At 37.0% G+C, this 18700-nt stretch overlaps 1 protein-coding gene across 2 annotated transcripts in view; it reads right to left on the bottom strand.

The window, feature by feature from the left end:
• Positions 1-1278: 1278 nt before the first annotated feature.
• LOC121985430 (urease) overlaps positions 1279-18700 on the bottom strand; it is a 35705-nt gene continuing 18283 nt past the window's right edge. For both annotated transcript variants that reach the window (XM_042538884.1, XM_042538883.1), the window contains exons 11-19: positions 16588-16727; positions 15925-16062; positions 15765-15856; positions 6904-7033; positions 6670-6828; positions 4283-4453; positions 2973-3107; positions 2677-2748; positions 1279-1650 (exon numbers count right to left, since the gene is read on the bottom strand). In XM_042538884.1, the coding sequence (XP_042394818.1) occupies positions 1429-1650; positions 2677-2748; positions 2973-3107; positions 4283-4453; positions 6670-6828; positions 6904-7033; positions 15765-15856; positions 15925-16062; positions 16588-16727 (1259 nt within the window). In that variant the 3' untranslated portion in view covers positions 1279-1428. The remainder of the gene's footprint in view (positions 1651-2676; positions 2749-2972; positions 3108-4282; positions 4454-6669; positions 6829-6903; positions 7034-15764; positions 15857-15924; positions 16063-16587; positions 16728-18700) is intronic.

The raw sequence follows: 18700 nt of genomic DNA, 5'->3' as shown, positions 1-18700 counted from the left end.
AAGACAGAATATATGAAATTTAAATTTAATAATATTAGAAATAATGAAACAATTGTTAAGATAGGAGAGGACGAGTTGTCTGGAACCGAGCGATTTAAATATTTAGGATTATTTTTATAAAATTATGGAGGGATTGAGAGAGGTCTTACAAAGAATACAAGCATGATGGGTGAAATGGAGGGGAGCGTCGAGTGTTTTATGTGACCGTAAAGTACCTCTTAAACTTAAAGGTAAGTTATATAAAACCGCAGTTAGACCTGCTATGTTATATGGAGCTGAATGTTGGGCTATGACTCGAGCACATGAGCAGAAAATGAGAGTTGCAAAGATGAGGATGTTAAGGTGAATGTGTGGGCATACGAAGATGGACAAAATAAGAAATGAGAGCATTAGAGAGAAAGTCGGAGTTGCATCTATTGAGGAAAAACTCCGAGAGACACGTTTAAGATGGTACGGACATGTACTTAGACGACCAATAAATGCTCCAGTTAGGCGATGTGAAACTATGATAAACATGCATATCAAACGAGGAAGAGGAAGATCAAAAAAGACTTGGTTAGTAACAATAAAACAAGATAAAATTTATTTAAATATAGATGATGATATAATAAGAGATAGAGCTCAATGGCGTAAAAGGATTCATACAGCCGACTCCACCTAATGGAAAAAGACTTGATTGTTGTTATTGTTGTTGCTTTTAATAATTTAAATGTTAGGACTTTACTAAGTTTTAAGACAGACGACCTTCCCTCTGATTCATCTAATTAGCACACTGACTTTTAGAACATTTGGTTACATTCATGGCATTTGAAATTCGAACTCTAATCTTCTTGTCCTTCTTTATTACCTTAGCCGACATATTTCAACTGGGATCCTCTGGATCGCAACCTCTAATCCACTCCTAGACCAAGGGTTACTAATAAGTGAGATTTCATAAATCCTTCCTGTATAATAGGGTGGAGTCTATAAAATCCCACCTATGAATGAAGTGATTCATTGCGATCCAGAAGATCCAGCCTCAACAGATCTAGCTATCCGCTTTCGTTGTAATCTCAAAATCGCTTCGAACTCCAGTTCGTGCAAAACAATCAACAAACAGCGCCAAAAAGAAAAACAGAATTTTCAACTACTAATTGATAATAATTGATAATAAGGCAAATATTCATGTAGCATCTAATCTAACAATATCTTGTAATTTTAGAAATTAAAATTACCAATATTTTTAAAATTTTTGATTTTTTTTTTGCCAAAGCTGGAAACTTAAATAAGGAAGCCTAGTAAATCATCTAAGGTCATTTATTGAGCCCAACATCAGTGGGATCGAAATTCATTATGTTTTTGTTGTTGAACACTAAAATTTGTTCATGGAATTATTCGTTGTGCAGACCAAATCGCTCTTTAGTTAGAAATGGGGCATCAAAGAACAGCCTAGAAGAGAAAATAATTACGCGATAACGGAAGAGAGGAAGCCGGATCACACTTGAGGATTTCGCCATCAGCTTTCACAGTGTAAGTCTCAGGGTCGACTTCTATCTTCGGCAATGCATCGTTGAGCTTCATGTCCAGCTTTGAGAGTCTGCGCACGCCACGGACAGCTTTTACCTTCTTCTTTAGCCCATATAGTTTCTGAATGCCCGCATGCTTCGCAATCTGAGTTGATTTAAGACTCCAAATAAGGTCATATCGATGAAGAAATCAAGTAAACAATCATCACTAGAATGATATATATTACATTTTTTTTTTTGTTGTATATTGTCTTTTATAGATTAAAACGAGAAATTAAACAAGAGTTAGTTTACCTGGGAATTCGTGAATCATCGAAAGCATAACATCCTACGATTTTTAGCATTTTAATGACCAGCAAATTCCTGGATTCTGCAGACTAAAATGGCATGAATGCAAAGCTAAAGGTTAAGAGTGTTCAAATCTCTTGTTGGTTGGTTGATGCCAGATTTTGCTACGATGATAGTTCTAAGGACACCCAGGACATTCGACAAGCATTTGTGAATTTTGAGATTTCTAGATTCTTTTATTACATTTTTGCTTATTTTATTGCAGTTACATATGCTTCATTAGTAATGCTTCTCTTTGTTTAAGTTATTTTTATCAAGTAATAACATGTGATAATTCTATGAACTGAGGTGAAGCTAAGGGAACTCATCTTCATATATATAGAGCTAATAGAACACACTTAACCATGTTGGCCTAATAGGCATAGTATAACTTCAACATACCTATCATGAAGAAGAGGTACAAGCCTAACTCTTTTTTTTATCGGTAAATATGAGTATGTATAAATCAAAAGGGATATACCTGAATCAGGTACTAATCCATGAACACTGAATTAATTTTAACCATTCGTTAAAAATGACCCTATGTTCATATGGGCACAATAGAGCGCCACACTTGTCCATATGGGCATAATAAGCATGAGGCATCCTGGCTTTAAGATTTTTCATAGCACGATTTAGTTACGTGGATATGAATATTAAAATATTTCTTGTGATCATTTCATTGTTGTATAATGATTTTTTTTTTCGGCTTAGCAGGTGCTAAAGAGATTCTCACATGTTTTTTCTGATTAAAACACAGAAATGGCCATTAGTTTAACTTCATTATACCATTAAGCTGTGATCATGCCGAGAGGTAATAATAAGCCCATATAAGAAGACTTACCTTGCTCACAAAAGCAATGGAATTGGAGCTTGCTGCTTTGCCGAATGCACCGAACATAGGCCTCATCAGAACCTGCATCCACATCAGAACTAACTGTTCGATAATACAACTAAAAACAATGCAACAGAAAATGAACAAGCAGTGACAGATGATAATTGTGTTATACAGGTTACTTTAGGGACCAGAATAGCTGACTAAATATATTTCATATTAAAAACCAATGGAAAATTAGAAAGAAGCATTCTGATAAAGAGAGAAAAAAAAACTAAACAATATCAAGAAGGGAGAACTGGTACCGGTTCAGGCGTAGGAATGCTAGCATTTGGATCACCCATATTAGCCCATGCGATTGTGCCACCTTTAATAATCATTTCAGGTTTAGCACCAAAGAAAGCAGGTTTCCAGATAACAAGATCAGCAAATTTTCCAGCCTACACAAATTTAAGAAAATCAACAATGAGATTGTGACCGACTACAACATCATAACAGTGAAAAAATGGCAGTAACGCTATCTGGAAAAATACATGTAGAAACTCTACTTGTTTAATATATATGTCCTTCCTATCTGTGTTCATTTAGTAAACAACACAGAAAACTTCAGTAAACACAAACGTAGGAGACCACCATAATCTAGAACAAAAAGGTTATTCTGCAAGTGCATCATACATTTGTTACTGCATTTAAGTTCCAAATCCAGAAAATATAAAATTAATTACATAACACATTAAAGAAATCATATCAAGCTTAGTTCAACACTTGTAGCAAAATCTTAGTTTAAGTTATAAGGTAGATGAAAATTTTCATCTTCAAATTTAGCAGAAATGGAATCCTCTAGTTGAGTAGTTCAGATGCAGTTGCCACCTAGTTTATTGATGATATACAAAATACATAAACACGATTAAATTCAACTTTGGAGCATTCATAATTTTTTTTTTTTTGCAAGGTTCACAATTTCTATACCTACTTTGAGACTTTACAGTAAAGATAGTAAATGTATAAATAAGAGGAAATTTCATTTGAACCCAAGAATGGATCCAACAGTCCGGTTCAATATTGAAATTTTTAATAGAGGGTATGGCTGCTTATATCAGCTTAATATATGGCATGGACAATAATTTAACCATTAATAATACCTGATCAAGCTTTTCTCATATTGAAGAATCTATTAGTAGATAACATTTCAAATGGTTAGAATAGTTCTTATCATTATCATTACCAAGTAAATTATTATCCTTTTCTTTGGATACAGAAGATTTCAACTTCAAAACTATGCCTAAATGACATTAGAAATCCAAAACAATGGAAAATTGTTAGTGCATATGCCATAAAACTATAAATTGGCAAGTGTGCAATCTTCGACTAGGGGACACTATCTCTATGTGTGTGTGTGAGAGAGAGAGAGAGAGAGAGAGCTAGATTGGCCAAAGCCCAACAAATTGATTAAACTGAGGATAAACACATCTTGCTGTGGTACCATGCTCAACGTATCACAAAAGAGGAAGCGATTAGGAAAGAAACCAACTTAAAACTTTTATATTCTTAGTATATTGTCAGCACACGCAATGTCTTCGCACTGAATCTAACATAGAAATAAGTATAGACACACCTCTACAGAGCCAATATCCTTTGAGAAACCATTAGCTATTGCTGGATTAATAGTGTATTTAGCAATGTAGCGCTTTATCCGGAAGTTGTCGTTATCAGCTCCACTGGCATCAAGTGATCTACCTCTCTGCTTCTTCATCTTATCAGCCGTTTGCCAAGTTCGAGTAATAACCTAAAGATTATTGTAATTTCAATCAGAGATAGTAAGAACAAGAATGCTTGGCTCCTTTTATTTATTAATAAACAACACAAAACTTATTCAATAAAGCCAAAAATAATAATTAGTTGATATGGAAGTAAACAGATTCACAGAAGATTACTTGCAACAATGATTCAATTAGTGTTAGAAAATTTTGATTACGATTTTCCAAAACAGCTCTGCTGGACATTTACAACTAAATTATGGCCGATATTCATGCTGAGACAAATTTAAATGGTCACTATTGAGGGAAAGATGTGTTGATTCATCTGGTGATTTGGTTATAGGATAATATTGGATTAGTGTATTTGTTTAGATGGTTTGATAATTTTTTATGGTCCATGTCGATTTGATCTATTGATACATCCATATGACAGGATAAAGGTCTGTTGGTTGAGCTGTTGTTAAGTAGTGCTATCTATTTAATGGTTTGATGTAGGATAAAAGCAAACCCCTCTACCTCTAGAACCACGGTTCTTATGATGGACTTATGCATTCGTTCTAACTTTGATTTCTCAGTGGATGGTGGTTGCGTGGAGATTAAAGTGACAATTCATGATAAATTTGATTTGTTTGGATTATGATGATTGAAGTGTGTGGTGATGGGCCAGCTAGTCTGAAAGAGAAAGTCATGTTGTATCTGGTTGTGTTTGTTGCTCGAGTGACACAACGAGATCAAGGAGAGACATGGTTAAGGATTTGTTTAGGAGAATGATAGATTAATTAATGATTTGATAAACTCTACTGATGCAGGGTCAAAAATGAGTTTACAAAAAAACAAGTATTCATTAAGAAGAAGATGGATGACATAAGAGACAGGGTCCTTTAAAGGCCCAAACTAACACAAATGAAAATTTTTAGTGTTATCACAAGATAACCATTAAAGTCATATATGAGATGGCGATCTTACAACAAAGCCATTAAAGTCATATATGACTTCCCTTTAGATCTAATCCTAAGAGCCTTTTGGATTTAATCCTAGCTATTAGATCTAGTTAATTAGTTGAAGAAAATTTCTCAAATAACTTTTAATTGGACCTTTTAATTAGAAGAGAAATTAATTATGATCTTATCCAGTTAATTCTTGATTAACTTAATTTTAGAAAAATATAAAAAATATGCCTTTTAAATAATTTTACAACCTTTTGTAAAATTATTTCAAACTAATATTTAACTCCAATTTAATTTCAAAATCTTGCGCAATGGGATTACCATGTCACTCACTATCCCACCTACCATGCAATAAACTCACCTTATCATCCTTATATGATGACATGCTCATAGGTCATGGCATAATCTTTGCCACTAATGTCTAAGTATTTATTCGATGCAGCCACGATCCGTTGGAAGGAATATCATCAAATTAAAAATCATTCACAATTGAATTCCACTTTGCATAAGTTTAATGCAAGTGGTTATTGATTAAATCGGCCATGTGATATAATCTCCTACTTAGCAGAAGTGATAAAAGTTTTATGTTGATTACTCTCTCATCTCCATAAGATTTGCAACATACCCATCAACAACTCTACATGCAACCCTTTTATGTTGGTCCTCTTATGAGATACAGAAACTCCAAATCTAAAGACCAATTGCACCCAACTACTTGAGACCCTATACACAATTGGTAATATACCAAATGGGTTATCATGGTGGATCACGTTTAATAGGCTGTGCTCAATACAGTTATCCACATGTTTATCAAAACATTACCATGTATACAAGTGTGGGATCACTCGTTGCTATTCAATAGCAAAAACATAGCATGCATTAGTCATACCATAAAGTCGATATCCATGTTTTCAAGATCACTATGGCTAGAGACAACATTTAACAATATGGATCCATATACACTCTAGGATCGTCACACGTCTCTCTTGGTCTATCAATGTTAGGATTTTCTATTACAATCTATTAGTTGTACAAGCTTAACAAGATTTATAAAATAAAAGAATAATTTCATTAAATAATAAAATGCAATTATATTATTCAGTGATTCCCTTTAATAATCTGATTATCATTAAAACAGTATCACTAACACTGTAATGTGCACCACCTTCAAAAAAATGCAAAACAGTAAAATATAGATCTGTCAATATGAAACAGTGCAAATTGTGCTGGATACCAACCAAGATAAAGCATGATGGGTAATTAATTGCTAGAACATAAGGACAAGGGATTTTAAAGACCTCTCCGATGCGTCCCATAGCTTGTGAATCAGAAGATATGATACTGATAGCTCCCATATCATGCAGGATGTCTTCTGCAGCAATTGTCTCTGCACGGATACGAGATTCAGCAAATGCCACATCTTCTCGATTGTCTTTATCAAGATGATGGCACACCATCTGCAACAGTCAGATAAGCATCAGGTGTGAAATAAATAAATGCATTATTAGACTTATATGGAGTTTCAGTATCACCAGCATGTCAAGGTGCTCATCAACAGTATTTGAAGTAAAAGGTCGTGTTGGATTTGTTGATGAAGGTAAAACATTTTTGACACCACACACTGTAATGATATCTGGGGCGTGACCACCACCTGCACCTTCACTGCAATAAGATCAGTTTGCTAGACAACTTGTTCAAATGCAAGGGAATTGTTAAACAATAGATCAATTAGAGATGTTCTAGAGACAACTCAAATATGTTGTCAATCTAAAATGACTAAACTTCATTTGAAATGATCTGATACAAACAAGAACCAAGGCAGAAAAAATACCATCACCCTTTTATCAAGTTCTTTTGATTTTTCTCATCAAGTCAAGAAGAAAGCATTCCTACATCTAAAGAACAACAATGGATACGCTGTTCCACTTACAATAGGTAATGTTATTCAAATTGAAACATCAAGAGAAGTATTTTTCACCGACAGTTGTTAGACAGCCAATTTGACAAAAAAAACTTAGTACGGTAAGAGAAGAAGTGAGAAGAGGGAATGAGGATTTGTGGAGAAAATAGAATTAGAGTTATGGGAAAGCACAAAGAAATACATTTCTGATTTCCCAAAGAGCTTCAGGCTAGCTCAATTCAATCAGCTACAAATTAGATTCAAGATTTTGTAATTAATTTATTTAATTTTATAAATACAAAACTTTTAAAAAAAAACTCGATTCAAACTCAACTCAATCAAAATTGGAAGTTTTTAATTCAAGATAAAAAGCTAATTCTATTTTTTTTTTAAAAATACTTTCAAATTGAATTGGATATAGAAAAAAATTAATTTAATCAATGCACACCTATTGCAATCATGATGCATCTTCAATGATATTTTGAATTAAAAATAGTGAAAGAAAAATAACTTAATTATTTTCTTAACTTACTCAAATAAATTTTTATTTAATCAAAGTGTCACCTCGAACCCTAGTTGTTCCTTAATGCTCGAACCAAAGCTGAAAGAAGACACAAAGGAAAACAAGAAAAAGCTTGACACAATCTTGCTAAACACTAATTTTCCAGTCGCTTACTTAACACGATATCTCTTGGTCTCTTTCAACTCCAAAATTTTATCCTACTTAAATTTTTACATTTAATTTTTTTAAAAAAATATATAATTAATTAAATTAAATAAAACTAATATTTTAGATTTTAGGATCGAATGGAAGTTGATTAAGGGGGTTAGGTGAAGCCCATCAAGTAGACATGGTGATCCAACTCAAGTGAATTTAAACTAAATTCTATTTTAGATTTATTTTTGGTCATTTAAAATTGAACCATGTACATAAATATGTTGGAGATCGGTCGGACTTTAAGGGGGGGTTGGATAAACGACGCCCCTAAATGCTCGCTTCCTACGTATGTTAGTATGCGCAGCGGAAATCTAATACTAACTACAAATATGAAAACTAAATACTAAAGAAAAGAATGCAAACCAATATATACTGATTTACGTGGTTCGGAGATAAGACTCCTATTCCACAGTTGTCCGTAAGGTGGACGATCCCTATTCGTCGGTGGATTACTCCCCGGAAGACCTCCAGCTAGCTCACATAGCTCCTTGTGGGTGGAGAAACCTCATCACAACTCTCACCAAGGACTCTTGAGAAGCTAGGGTACTGGTAGACTACTAATAGGGGTTAACCACCTTTATTTCGTCAACCTTAACCAAGCTCCCAAGGTTTGGTTATATAGGCCACAGGTTGGAAACCCCGCCTACCAGTCGACTGCCAAAATCATCAGTCGATTGCCCTCTTGTGGAAATTTGACCGTTACATCCCAACAGCTCGATACCAGTCGATTGGTAAAAGTACCAGTCGACTGCTCCACACTGGTCGAGCGAACAGAAGCATTCTGTTAGCTCTCAGTCGACTACACCAGTCGACTGATGAAACCACCAGTCAACTGGTACCTGAGTACACTTCACTCAGCACTCGGACCCTCACCCTTACGACTCATTTGATGCTTCTTTGCAGCCTTGACCTCTTGCTTTCAAGTCTACTTCCTTTGGCTCTGGTCCCTCGGATGCATTCAAGCCCACGGCTCGTCCCCAATGTCATCGTTCGCGTATGCCTCGAAGTCGCTTCCCTCGGCCCTTGTCCTCGCTGCCTTGTCCATGGTCCCTCGGACGCTCCATCCTTCACCGGACCCGAAGCCATCAACCTGAGTCATATGTGTATCCTGCAACCCTGCATACTCATATACACATATCAAATACAAGGGTGAACCTAACTTAAAGCCTTTGCCCAAATACCAAAACACATGGTCGCACGGACCATTGAAATTACTCCAACAATCTCCCCCTTTTTGATGCTTAGCAATACGTTTAAGTTAGGGAAAACAAATAGCAAATAAACATGCTAAAACAATGGACGATGCCAAGGCTACACATTTGGACTTACACCGCCGAATAGACTTACGTTGCCAAGGCTACACACTTGGACTTACACTGCCGAAACGAAAATGCACTATGCATTGGAATCTATCCCAAGGCTCCCCCTACACCTAAGCTCCCCATTGAGCTAGGATTTTACCACAGAGATTTTTAAGAACCTATCACAAGGCTCCCCCTACGCAAAGGTACTTTCAGGTTTTCCCAACTAAACCTTCTCCCCCTTTGCCTAACATCCAAAAAGTTCTCCAACAATATCCCAATTGTTAAAAACTTGTCATCCAAATTGACCATAAACTCGTGTATTTATTCCTCATGGATCTCATACACCTACATGAGCTGACCCGGTCACAACCAGTGCTGAAAATAGTTTCAGACTGGTATCAGTCGACTGCACCAGTCGACTGCCCTTATCGAAACAATACACAGAACCATTTTGTGTTCGATTTTCATTGTTACCAGTCGACCGGTAACTGTACCAGTTGACTGACACACTGGTTTAGCCTAAACAGCATTTCTGAGCCAATTTCAGAAATGCGCCAAATATTCCACAGACATCCAAAAATCTCCAAATTTTATGGAGAGGTCTATTTTACCCTTGTCTACTTGGGAAAATATATTACAAAATGTATCTATCACCAATCCCAAGATTGACACAAAATCCAGAACTAGCCAAATGGTTCAATTGAATCTTGACCTAAAGTCCTAGTTTTGGCTTCCTCTTGATGTATTTGCCCATACTAACCTACAATGCATCCCTAGCATTGGTTTATATGACATCTGTACATCCAAAACCAATTATCATGCAATATGACCCCAATGTCATATTTCCAAGCATGAAACACAACCCATGTGTGCCAATTCCCTAGGTTTGAGACTCAAGTCCGTTTCCAAACCACTTGACACATTCCATGACCCAATCTAGACTCCCAAGTAGTACTCACATGAGATCCATTTGTCATGGGTCCCATCTTGACTCTTAGAGCTCCCCCTGGAGCTCTTAGCCTTAGCCACCTCCCTAGGTGACTCATCCACAATTGCTAGGCCACATCGGTGCACCTCCGGTGACACTTGGCCTACAAACCTAACCTTCTTAACTTTGGACACATTGTCCTTGGTTAAGTTCTTCTTACCTTTAAATGACTTTCCCTTGCCATTTATTGGCTTCTCCTTACTATAGTCATATGCAACCCTAGCATAAGACTTTCCCTTAGCCTTGGAGAACTCTCCCTTGCCATGATCATTTGTCACCCTAGCATATGATCTCTCCTTGGCCTTGGAGGGACTAGATCGGTATCCCAAGCCTGATCTATCATTGTTGGATCTTTGACTACCCAACACCATACTTAATTCCTTAGATCCAACATTGAATCTCTTAAGGAATTGTTCTAACTTATCAAACTTTTTCTTTAAAGCTTGATTCTCCTTTTCTAGGTTCTTAACCCTAGAGTTAATTTGTCCACATTGGACATTCCTAGACCTACCCTTCCTAGGCATATGTCTCCCCTTCTTGGGATTAATGCCTTGATTCTCCTTAGGTTTATTATGCCTAAGTTTATCATGAATGGTTTTACTAGGGTTTTGGTCTACATTAACCCTACTTCTATCATGATATCTAAATCCAAAATTTTGCATGGGTAAATAATAAAAATTATTTCTAGCATACATGGAAGTGTAAGAATTTAAATTTGAATTATACTTCAAATTAAGGTATACCTCCCTTACCCTTGAAGCTCCCCTTTGATTTGAGCACCTTTTCTTCTCTTTCTCCCATTTCTTCATTTGCGCTAGCTTCTTGATATCTCCCTTCTTGGGCATTTGGTGTGATAGTGGCCCTTTTCTCCACACGTGAAGCACACGATGCGCATTCTCCTCTTTTGGGCCTCATCATTCCTACAACTCATGTTAGCATTTAAATTAACTTGAATGTGTTTAAGATTTACCTTCTTTTTACCCATAGGATATTTACTTTTGCAGTGTCCCTTCTCATTGCACCCGAAGCACACAATGTGGTCATTTGACTTGACTTCGGTGGAGATGCTCACTAAGTTGACCTCCAAGACCTCTTCTTCACTTATCTTGGACTCTTCTTCAACCCTTGAGGATGTTGATGATGCTTCCTCATCCTTCTTCTCCTCCTCAGAAGTTGAGCGTCCGTCATCTTCCGGTTGCTCCTCCTCTACTCGAGTAATTGAACCCATCTCATTGGGCTCTAACTCTTCATGTGTAGGCAAAAGTTCTTCTCCAAGAATTTTCTTCACTTTGCTCCACAATTCGTGAGCATTCTCATATTTACCTACATCGCTTAACACGTTAGAAGGCAAAATATCTACCAAAATTGATATTACCTTATCGTTTGTCTTTGAGCATGTGGTTTGCTTTTCTGTTCAATGTCGTGGTCGGAGCTTCTTCCCTTTCTTGTCTTTCAGGACTTCGAACGGTTCCTTGATCACTATCATGGTATCCCAATCCATGTCAAAGAAGACCTTCATCTTTATCATCCAATAGGTGATATCCCATAAGCCTTCGCCTTCAAACTTCGGCGGTTCAATCAAGCCGGTCATCTTCTTATATTTGCTCTTCTCTGCGATTAGTCCGGTGAAGTGCGACCTCGGCTCTGATACCACTTGTTGGGGATCAGTCGGCCGGCTTGAAGGGGGGGTTGGATAGACGACGCCCCCAAATACTCGCTTCCTACGTATGTTAGTATGCGCAACGGAAATCTAATACTAACTACAAATATGAAAGTTAAATATTAAAGAACAGAATGTAAACCAATACACGCCGATTTACGTGGTTCAAAGATAAGGCTCCTACTCCACGACTGTCTGTAAGGTGGACGATCCCTATCCGTCGATAAATTACTCCCCGGAAGACCTCTGGCTAGCTCAGATAGCTCCTTGAGGGTAGAGAAACCTCATCACAACTCTCACCAAGGACTCTTGAGAAGCTAGGACACTGGTAGATTACTAATAGAGGTTAACCACCTCTATTTCGTCAAGCTTAACCAAGCTCCCAAGGCTTGATTATATAGGTCACAGGTTGAAAACCCCGCCTATCAGTCGACTGCCAAAACCATCAATTGATTGCCCTCTTGTGGAAATTCGATCATTACATCCCAACGGCTCGATACCAGTCGATTGGTAAAAGTACCAGTCGACTGCTCCACACTGGTCGAGCGAACAGAAGCATTCTGTTCTTTCCCAATCGACTGCCCAGTCGACTACACCAGTCGATTGATGAAACCACCAGTCGACTGGTACCCGAGTACACTTCACTCAGCACTCGAACCCTCACCCTTACGACTCATTTGATGCTTCTTTGCAGCCTTGACCTCTTGCTTTCAAGCCTACTTCCTTTGGCTCTCGTCCCTCGGATGCATTCAAGCTCGCGACTCGTCCCCAATGTCATCCTTCACGTATGCCTCAAAGTCGCTTCCCTCGGCCCTTGTCCTCGCTGCTTTGTCAACGGTCCCTCAGACGCTTCATCCTTCACCGGACCCGAAGTCATCAACCCGAGTCATATGTGTATCCTGCAAGCATGCACACTCATATACACATATCAAATACAAGGGTGAACTTAACTTAAAACCTTTGCCCAAACACCAAAACACATGATCAGACGGACCATTGGGATTGCTCCAACAAAATATACCATGGTTTAAAATCTCGTTATGTGCTAAGCAAAACGGTCGAAATATATCGTTCCAGTAAATTACCAAAACTCCATACCACTCAACACTAAGTTCAAAATCTCGAATTGTACCATAATTTTCGTCTTTGACAAGAAAGATACTCTTATAGTATCATGTTGATGTTTCAATACATGGTGTTAGGTTGGAGGTTGGAGGTTGGAGGTTGAAAGAGGAAGGATACAGCAAAGAAAGGAGACATTGTCTCTGTTGAGGAGTGTTGAGTTTCGATAATTTATTGGACTAATATGTTTCAACCGGCCTAGTACAAGATTTAAAATATGGTCGATGCGAATAATGTATCCTTCCTTCTTCAACTCCAATCCATTATCGGCACCATGCATCGAAACATCAACACAATACCGAAACATTATCATTCAGGTCAAAAACCGAAACTTCGACACGAATCAATATTTTAAACCTTGATATACACTACATAACATGATCTAATAGTATTTAATTATAATAGAGATATTTTTAAACAGTTAGGAATTATAATTCCTTGCACTTTTCTCTCTTTGCTACCCCAAATGCCTCTCCTCTTTTCTCTCTCTTCCCTGATCCCTTTACTCTCATGTGATACCCCTCGCTCATCCACTACAACCACCACCAATCCCTCTCTACCTCCAAGTGGCGGAAAAATGATTACTAACTTACTATACACTTGTAAAAAAATAATTAAAAATTATGCAATAGCCAAGAAAGTAGTGAATGAAATAAAAAATGAAGCTTTTGAACGCTTATATCAACAACTTGATACAAAAAAAAAAAGGAAAAGGGACATCTATAAAATAGCTAAAGTGAGAGAGAAGAAAATAAGGAATAAGAAACATTAAATATGAATCCAATAAATGAGGAACTAAAGGAGCAATGGAAAGGTATTTTCATTTAGACGACTAACGTAGTTTAGGAAACTTAAATAAAAAGGATTATAGAAATTTAAATTCTTATTGAAAAATTCAAAATTTAGAAGTAGAATAGATGTCAAATGGGATGCAAAATGGGAAAGCAGTTGGACCGAATGATACTTCAATAAAGGTATGAAAGTGCCGAGGAAAATAAGGTATTAAATGGATTACAAAGTCATTTAACTTGATATTAAAATCTTGCAAAAAAGTAGGTAAGGCTGCGTACAATGGATCCTTTCCCAAGACCCCGCATGGCGAGAGCTTCGTGCACCGGGCTGCCCTTATTAAAATAATGAAAATATATGACTAGTAGAGGGTATGTACTCAACTTCCCATGCATAAAAATAAAGGAAATTATACGAATTATAGGCGCAATGAGTTATACCATGAAATTTTAGGGGAAAAAACTAATAGAAAAGAAACCAAGGAAGAAGACGTGACCAAAAAACAATTTAAATTCATGTATGAAAGGTCAATAATAGAAGTTATATATTTTTTTAGACAAGTAACAGAAGAGTATTAGAAAAAAAGGAAGACTTACACATGGTATTTATTGACTTAGAAAAATTTATGACAAAGTCCCGAGGAAAATTAGGTGGAGAATTTTAGAAATGAAAAGTGTTAGTGTAACGTATATTGAAACAATTAAGAATATGTATGATAACGTAATGATAAAAGTGAAGACTCTAAGTGAATTAATTGAAGTATTTCATATAAAAATACGATTACATTAAGGATAAACTCAAGTCCATACCTTTTATACCATTTTACACTAGTTATAGATAAATCCACTGAACTCATCCAAGATATTATCATGGCATATTTTTTGCATGACATTATTTTGGTTGATGAGAAACGTGGAGTAAATGTTACATTTGAATCTTGGTGAAAAACATAGAAGTAAAAGATTTTAAATTTAGTAGAATAAAAAAAAATATATATAAAGTTTAAGTTTGTTAGACATAGCAAGCCAACTGTTAAGCTAGGGGATGACGAGTAATATGAAATCAAGAGTTTTAACTATCTAGGATTGCTTTAGTAAAAGGATTGATTGAGATATTTTACATAGGATATAGACACGATAGTTGAAATGAATGAGGACATCAAATATTCTCTGTGATCATAAGGTAACTCTAATGCTTAAAAGGAAATTTCACCAAACAAATGCTATCTTCTATGGAATTGAAAGTTGGCTATGAAGTGAACACACAAGTGAAAAATAAGAGTCGCAAAGATAAGGATGTAAAAGTGGATGTACGAGCATACGAGGATGGATGGGATAAGAAACGAGAACATTAAAGAGAAAGTCGAAGTTTCGTCTAAAAAGGGCAACCCGGTGCACGAAGCTCCCGCCATGCGGGATCCCGGGGAAAGATCCATTGTACGCAGCCTTACCCTGCTTTTTGCAAGAGGTTGTTTCCAGGATTCGATCCCATGACCTTTTGGTCACATGGCAACAACTTTACCGTTGCGCCAAGGCTCCCCTTCAGGAAAAACTTGAGACACTTTTAAGATGATACAAACATGTACTTAGGCGTCTAATAAAGCCCCCAATTAGGTGATGTGAGATTATAATAAATACACATATTAATAGAGTAAGAGGGAGACTAATGAAGACTTGGTTAGCAATAATAAAATAAGATAAAATTCATTTAAAATAAAATGACGATATAGTAGGGGATCGAGCCCAATAGTGTAGGAAGTTCCATATAACAGATTACATTTAGTGGAATAAAAGCTTGATTTTTGTTATTTTTTTCTAAAGGTCAATAAATACTAATTGAATATATATATTAGAGCCTTTTATTTACCAAAACACCAATGTATATTAACTGATTACCAAGTCTTTTTGCTTACCTGTGATACGTGTGTATGGTTCTACCTTTAAAAGCACCAATAGTATGTTCTACACATCCTGACTCATTCAACGTGTCTGTATGTATGTTGACCTAAAATAAACAAATGTCAAGAAGACTACAGGGAAAAAAAAATCAAATGAAGCGATCATGACATCTACCTGAATATCGAAATCTTCAGCAACTGCCAAGCAGTTATCAATCGCAGAAGGGGTACTTCCCCAGTCCTCATGCAGCTTAAGGCCCATAGCTCCTGCTTTAATGATCTCAACTAGTCCCTCTGGTTTTGAACTGTTGCCCTGTATCCAGGTGGTGAATGTTTAAAACAAGTCATATTATTTCTCATTCATGATGGTGATACTGCTAAAAAAAAAAAAGGACAACCCGGTGCACGAAGCTCCCGTCATGCGAGGTCCCGGGGAAGGATCTATTCTACGCAGCCTTACCTTGCCTTTTGCAAGAGGTTGTTTCCAGGATTCAAACCCATGACCTTTTGGTCACAAAGCAACAACTTTACCGTTGTGCCAAGGCTCCCCTTCATGATGATGATACTGCTGATGAAGGAAAAACCTGAGTTGAATGAACATAGCATAGCTAATATGTTGACGGTAAACATCAAAAAATCTCTTAGAACAATAGAACTTTAGATTTGCTTCAAAACTAACATTATGTGATTTGAGGTGAAGCAAGCTCAGAAGCAAAGAGAAGCATTGAATTGCCTGTTTTATTTCCTTCAATTTTCAGCAAAGATTCTGGCATATAAAAAAAATCTAGCAGCAATCACCATTACTATATAATAACTTGAGGTGGAATACGACTAGTACCTTGCCAGTAAACCCAATATTGATTGGAAAATCATCAGTTGATTGCAGCATCAACTGCATATGGAATGGAGCTGGTGTACAAGTGGTTGCCCGAGTCCCATGCGCAGGTCCAGTGCCACCTCCAACTAGTGTTGTTATGCCTAACCACATAATGTTCTTCGTATTAAAATCCAATAATAACAAGCATCAATAACTCATCTACAACAAACAGTTAGGACAAGTTAACAATAAAAATTTATTGTTTTAGAAACAAAGTGACTGAAGTCAATTAGTCGGAAGGAACAGACTTACAGATGTTACAGTACGTTAGGGCGAAAGAGAACAATTAAGAACAGTCAATTCCAGTGGTATGCTATGCTGTCAATCATCAATTTGAACAGAAGCAGTCAGTTCTCGTAGTACTATGCTACACTTTCTGTCAGTCATCAATTTGAACAGTGCGCAACCAGCCTACATCACAACACTACCCTCTGGACTTCATTCTTAATATGTCCCAGAACAACTAATTAAGGACTCAGACCCCATCTATATTTTGAACGAATATATATCAACAACAAACTCGTGTAATTTTTCAATTGTGCAAGTATTTTCTTCATGATGCATATCCTTCATCAAATCATAGTTTATAGATACTAGGGACAGATCGTTTATAGGCATTGCATTTTGGCTTTCTCTAATATTGAAAACATTAGAAAACAGTATAAAAATTATCAACGCCAGCATAAGGTTTTCCAATCAGCAGTCATCCAATCCAATGTAACACGCATTAGGTTCAGTGTTCAAGTTGGAAGTAGGTACACCCATTATATGAGTTTGAATGGACATGGGTTGCAAATAATATATATATATATATATTGCACACCTTACCTTGCACAACCTGTGAGCACCATGTGCATTTTTTTTTCACTTCCTTTAGCCTAAATACTGAGTAAATTTGGTAATAGAGAAATCCCTTATAAGCCCTTACAAATTTACCAATTTGGTAATAGAGAAACTCCATATTGAGTAAATTTGGTATCAAAGTGTAAGAATAACTTCATGCTATGTCAACTAGGTACATTGCCGGCAAGTTTGAATTAGTGAAGACAATGCTCCAAGGTATCGAATACTTTTGGCTTTACATCTTACCAATCCCTTGTGTAGTAATAGACAAGATATATGTTATTTGTCGCTCCTTTGTATGGTCCACCATGCATCCACCCATCTCTTGGGCCACCATGTTCTTGGCCAAAGATAAAGGGCGATACGGACGGCGTGATCTCAAGACATGGAATTATGCACTGTTGTCCAAGTCCTTGTGGAACATCCAGCAAAAGGACTCCCTTTGGGTGCGTTGGGTTCACAATAAATACCTCCAATGCACCAACATGTGGGAGTGGCAAGCTAAACCATCCGACAACCCTCTCATCAAGAAACTAATCCAAATCCGCTAAAATAGTTGGGGACCGGTTCTGCTGAGCAAGCTATGACAATGCTAGACCCATAGTTCAATCCAGAATTGTTGCACAGAGCTACTGCATATGACTTCTTTATGCCACGGAGTAGCAAGAAGGCATGGGCAGCAGTTGTATGGAAGGCATGCTGAAGCACCAGAGTGCGCACCAAGGACAGATTGTCGTATGTAGACTGCAAAACCTCTCTGTTGTGCTAGCGAATGGATGAGATGGCGGACCAACTTTTCTTCATGTGTTCTATCATTAACTTCTATGGGACAGGGCTCAAAGCTAGCTATATATTGGGCACGACTTTGGGACAGTGGCAGCCTTGTTGGAAATGTTCCAACAATGATATCGTGGGGGGAGCATGCTCAATAAAGCCCGTCACTTGGGTGTATCTTGTATGATCTATTTGATTTGGCAAATGCGAAATTGATGTCAATATGAAGGGGGTATGCCAAACATTGAGAGGATGTTTAGAAAGGTTTAAACGCATGTCTTTAGAATTTTGAGTGCTCTTCATGTAAGTCCTTGATCGACTTTAATACAATTTACCTTTATAAAAGAAACTAGGTACATTGCAGTTCACACTCAAGCAACAACTGTCAAGATTGAAAATCAAGCTGCGCATTCTGAACGAGCAGCACTTCCAGCACATTTCCCAGCGGGCTCTTCAT

This window comes from Zingiber officinale, chromosome 5B (genome assembly GCF_018446385.1).
Source record: "Zingiber officinale cultivar Zhangliang chromosome 5B, Zo_v1.1, whole genome shotgun sequence".
Lineage (NCBI taxonomy): Eukaryota > Viridiplantae > Streptophyta > Magnoliopsida > Zingiberales > Zingiberaceae > Zingiber > Zingiber officinale.
The sequence above is the reverse complement of the archived record's forward strand: the minus strand, read 5'-3'. Positions and strand labels throughout refer to the sequence as shown.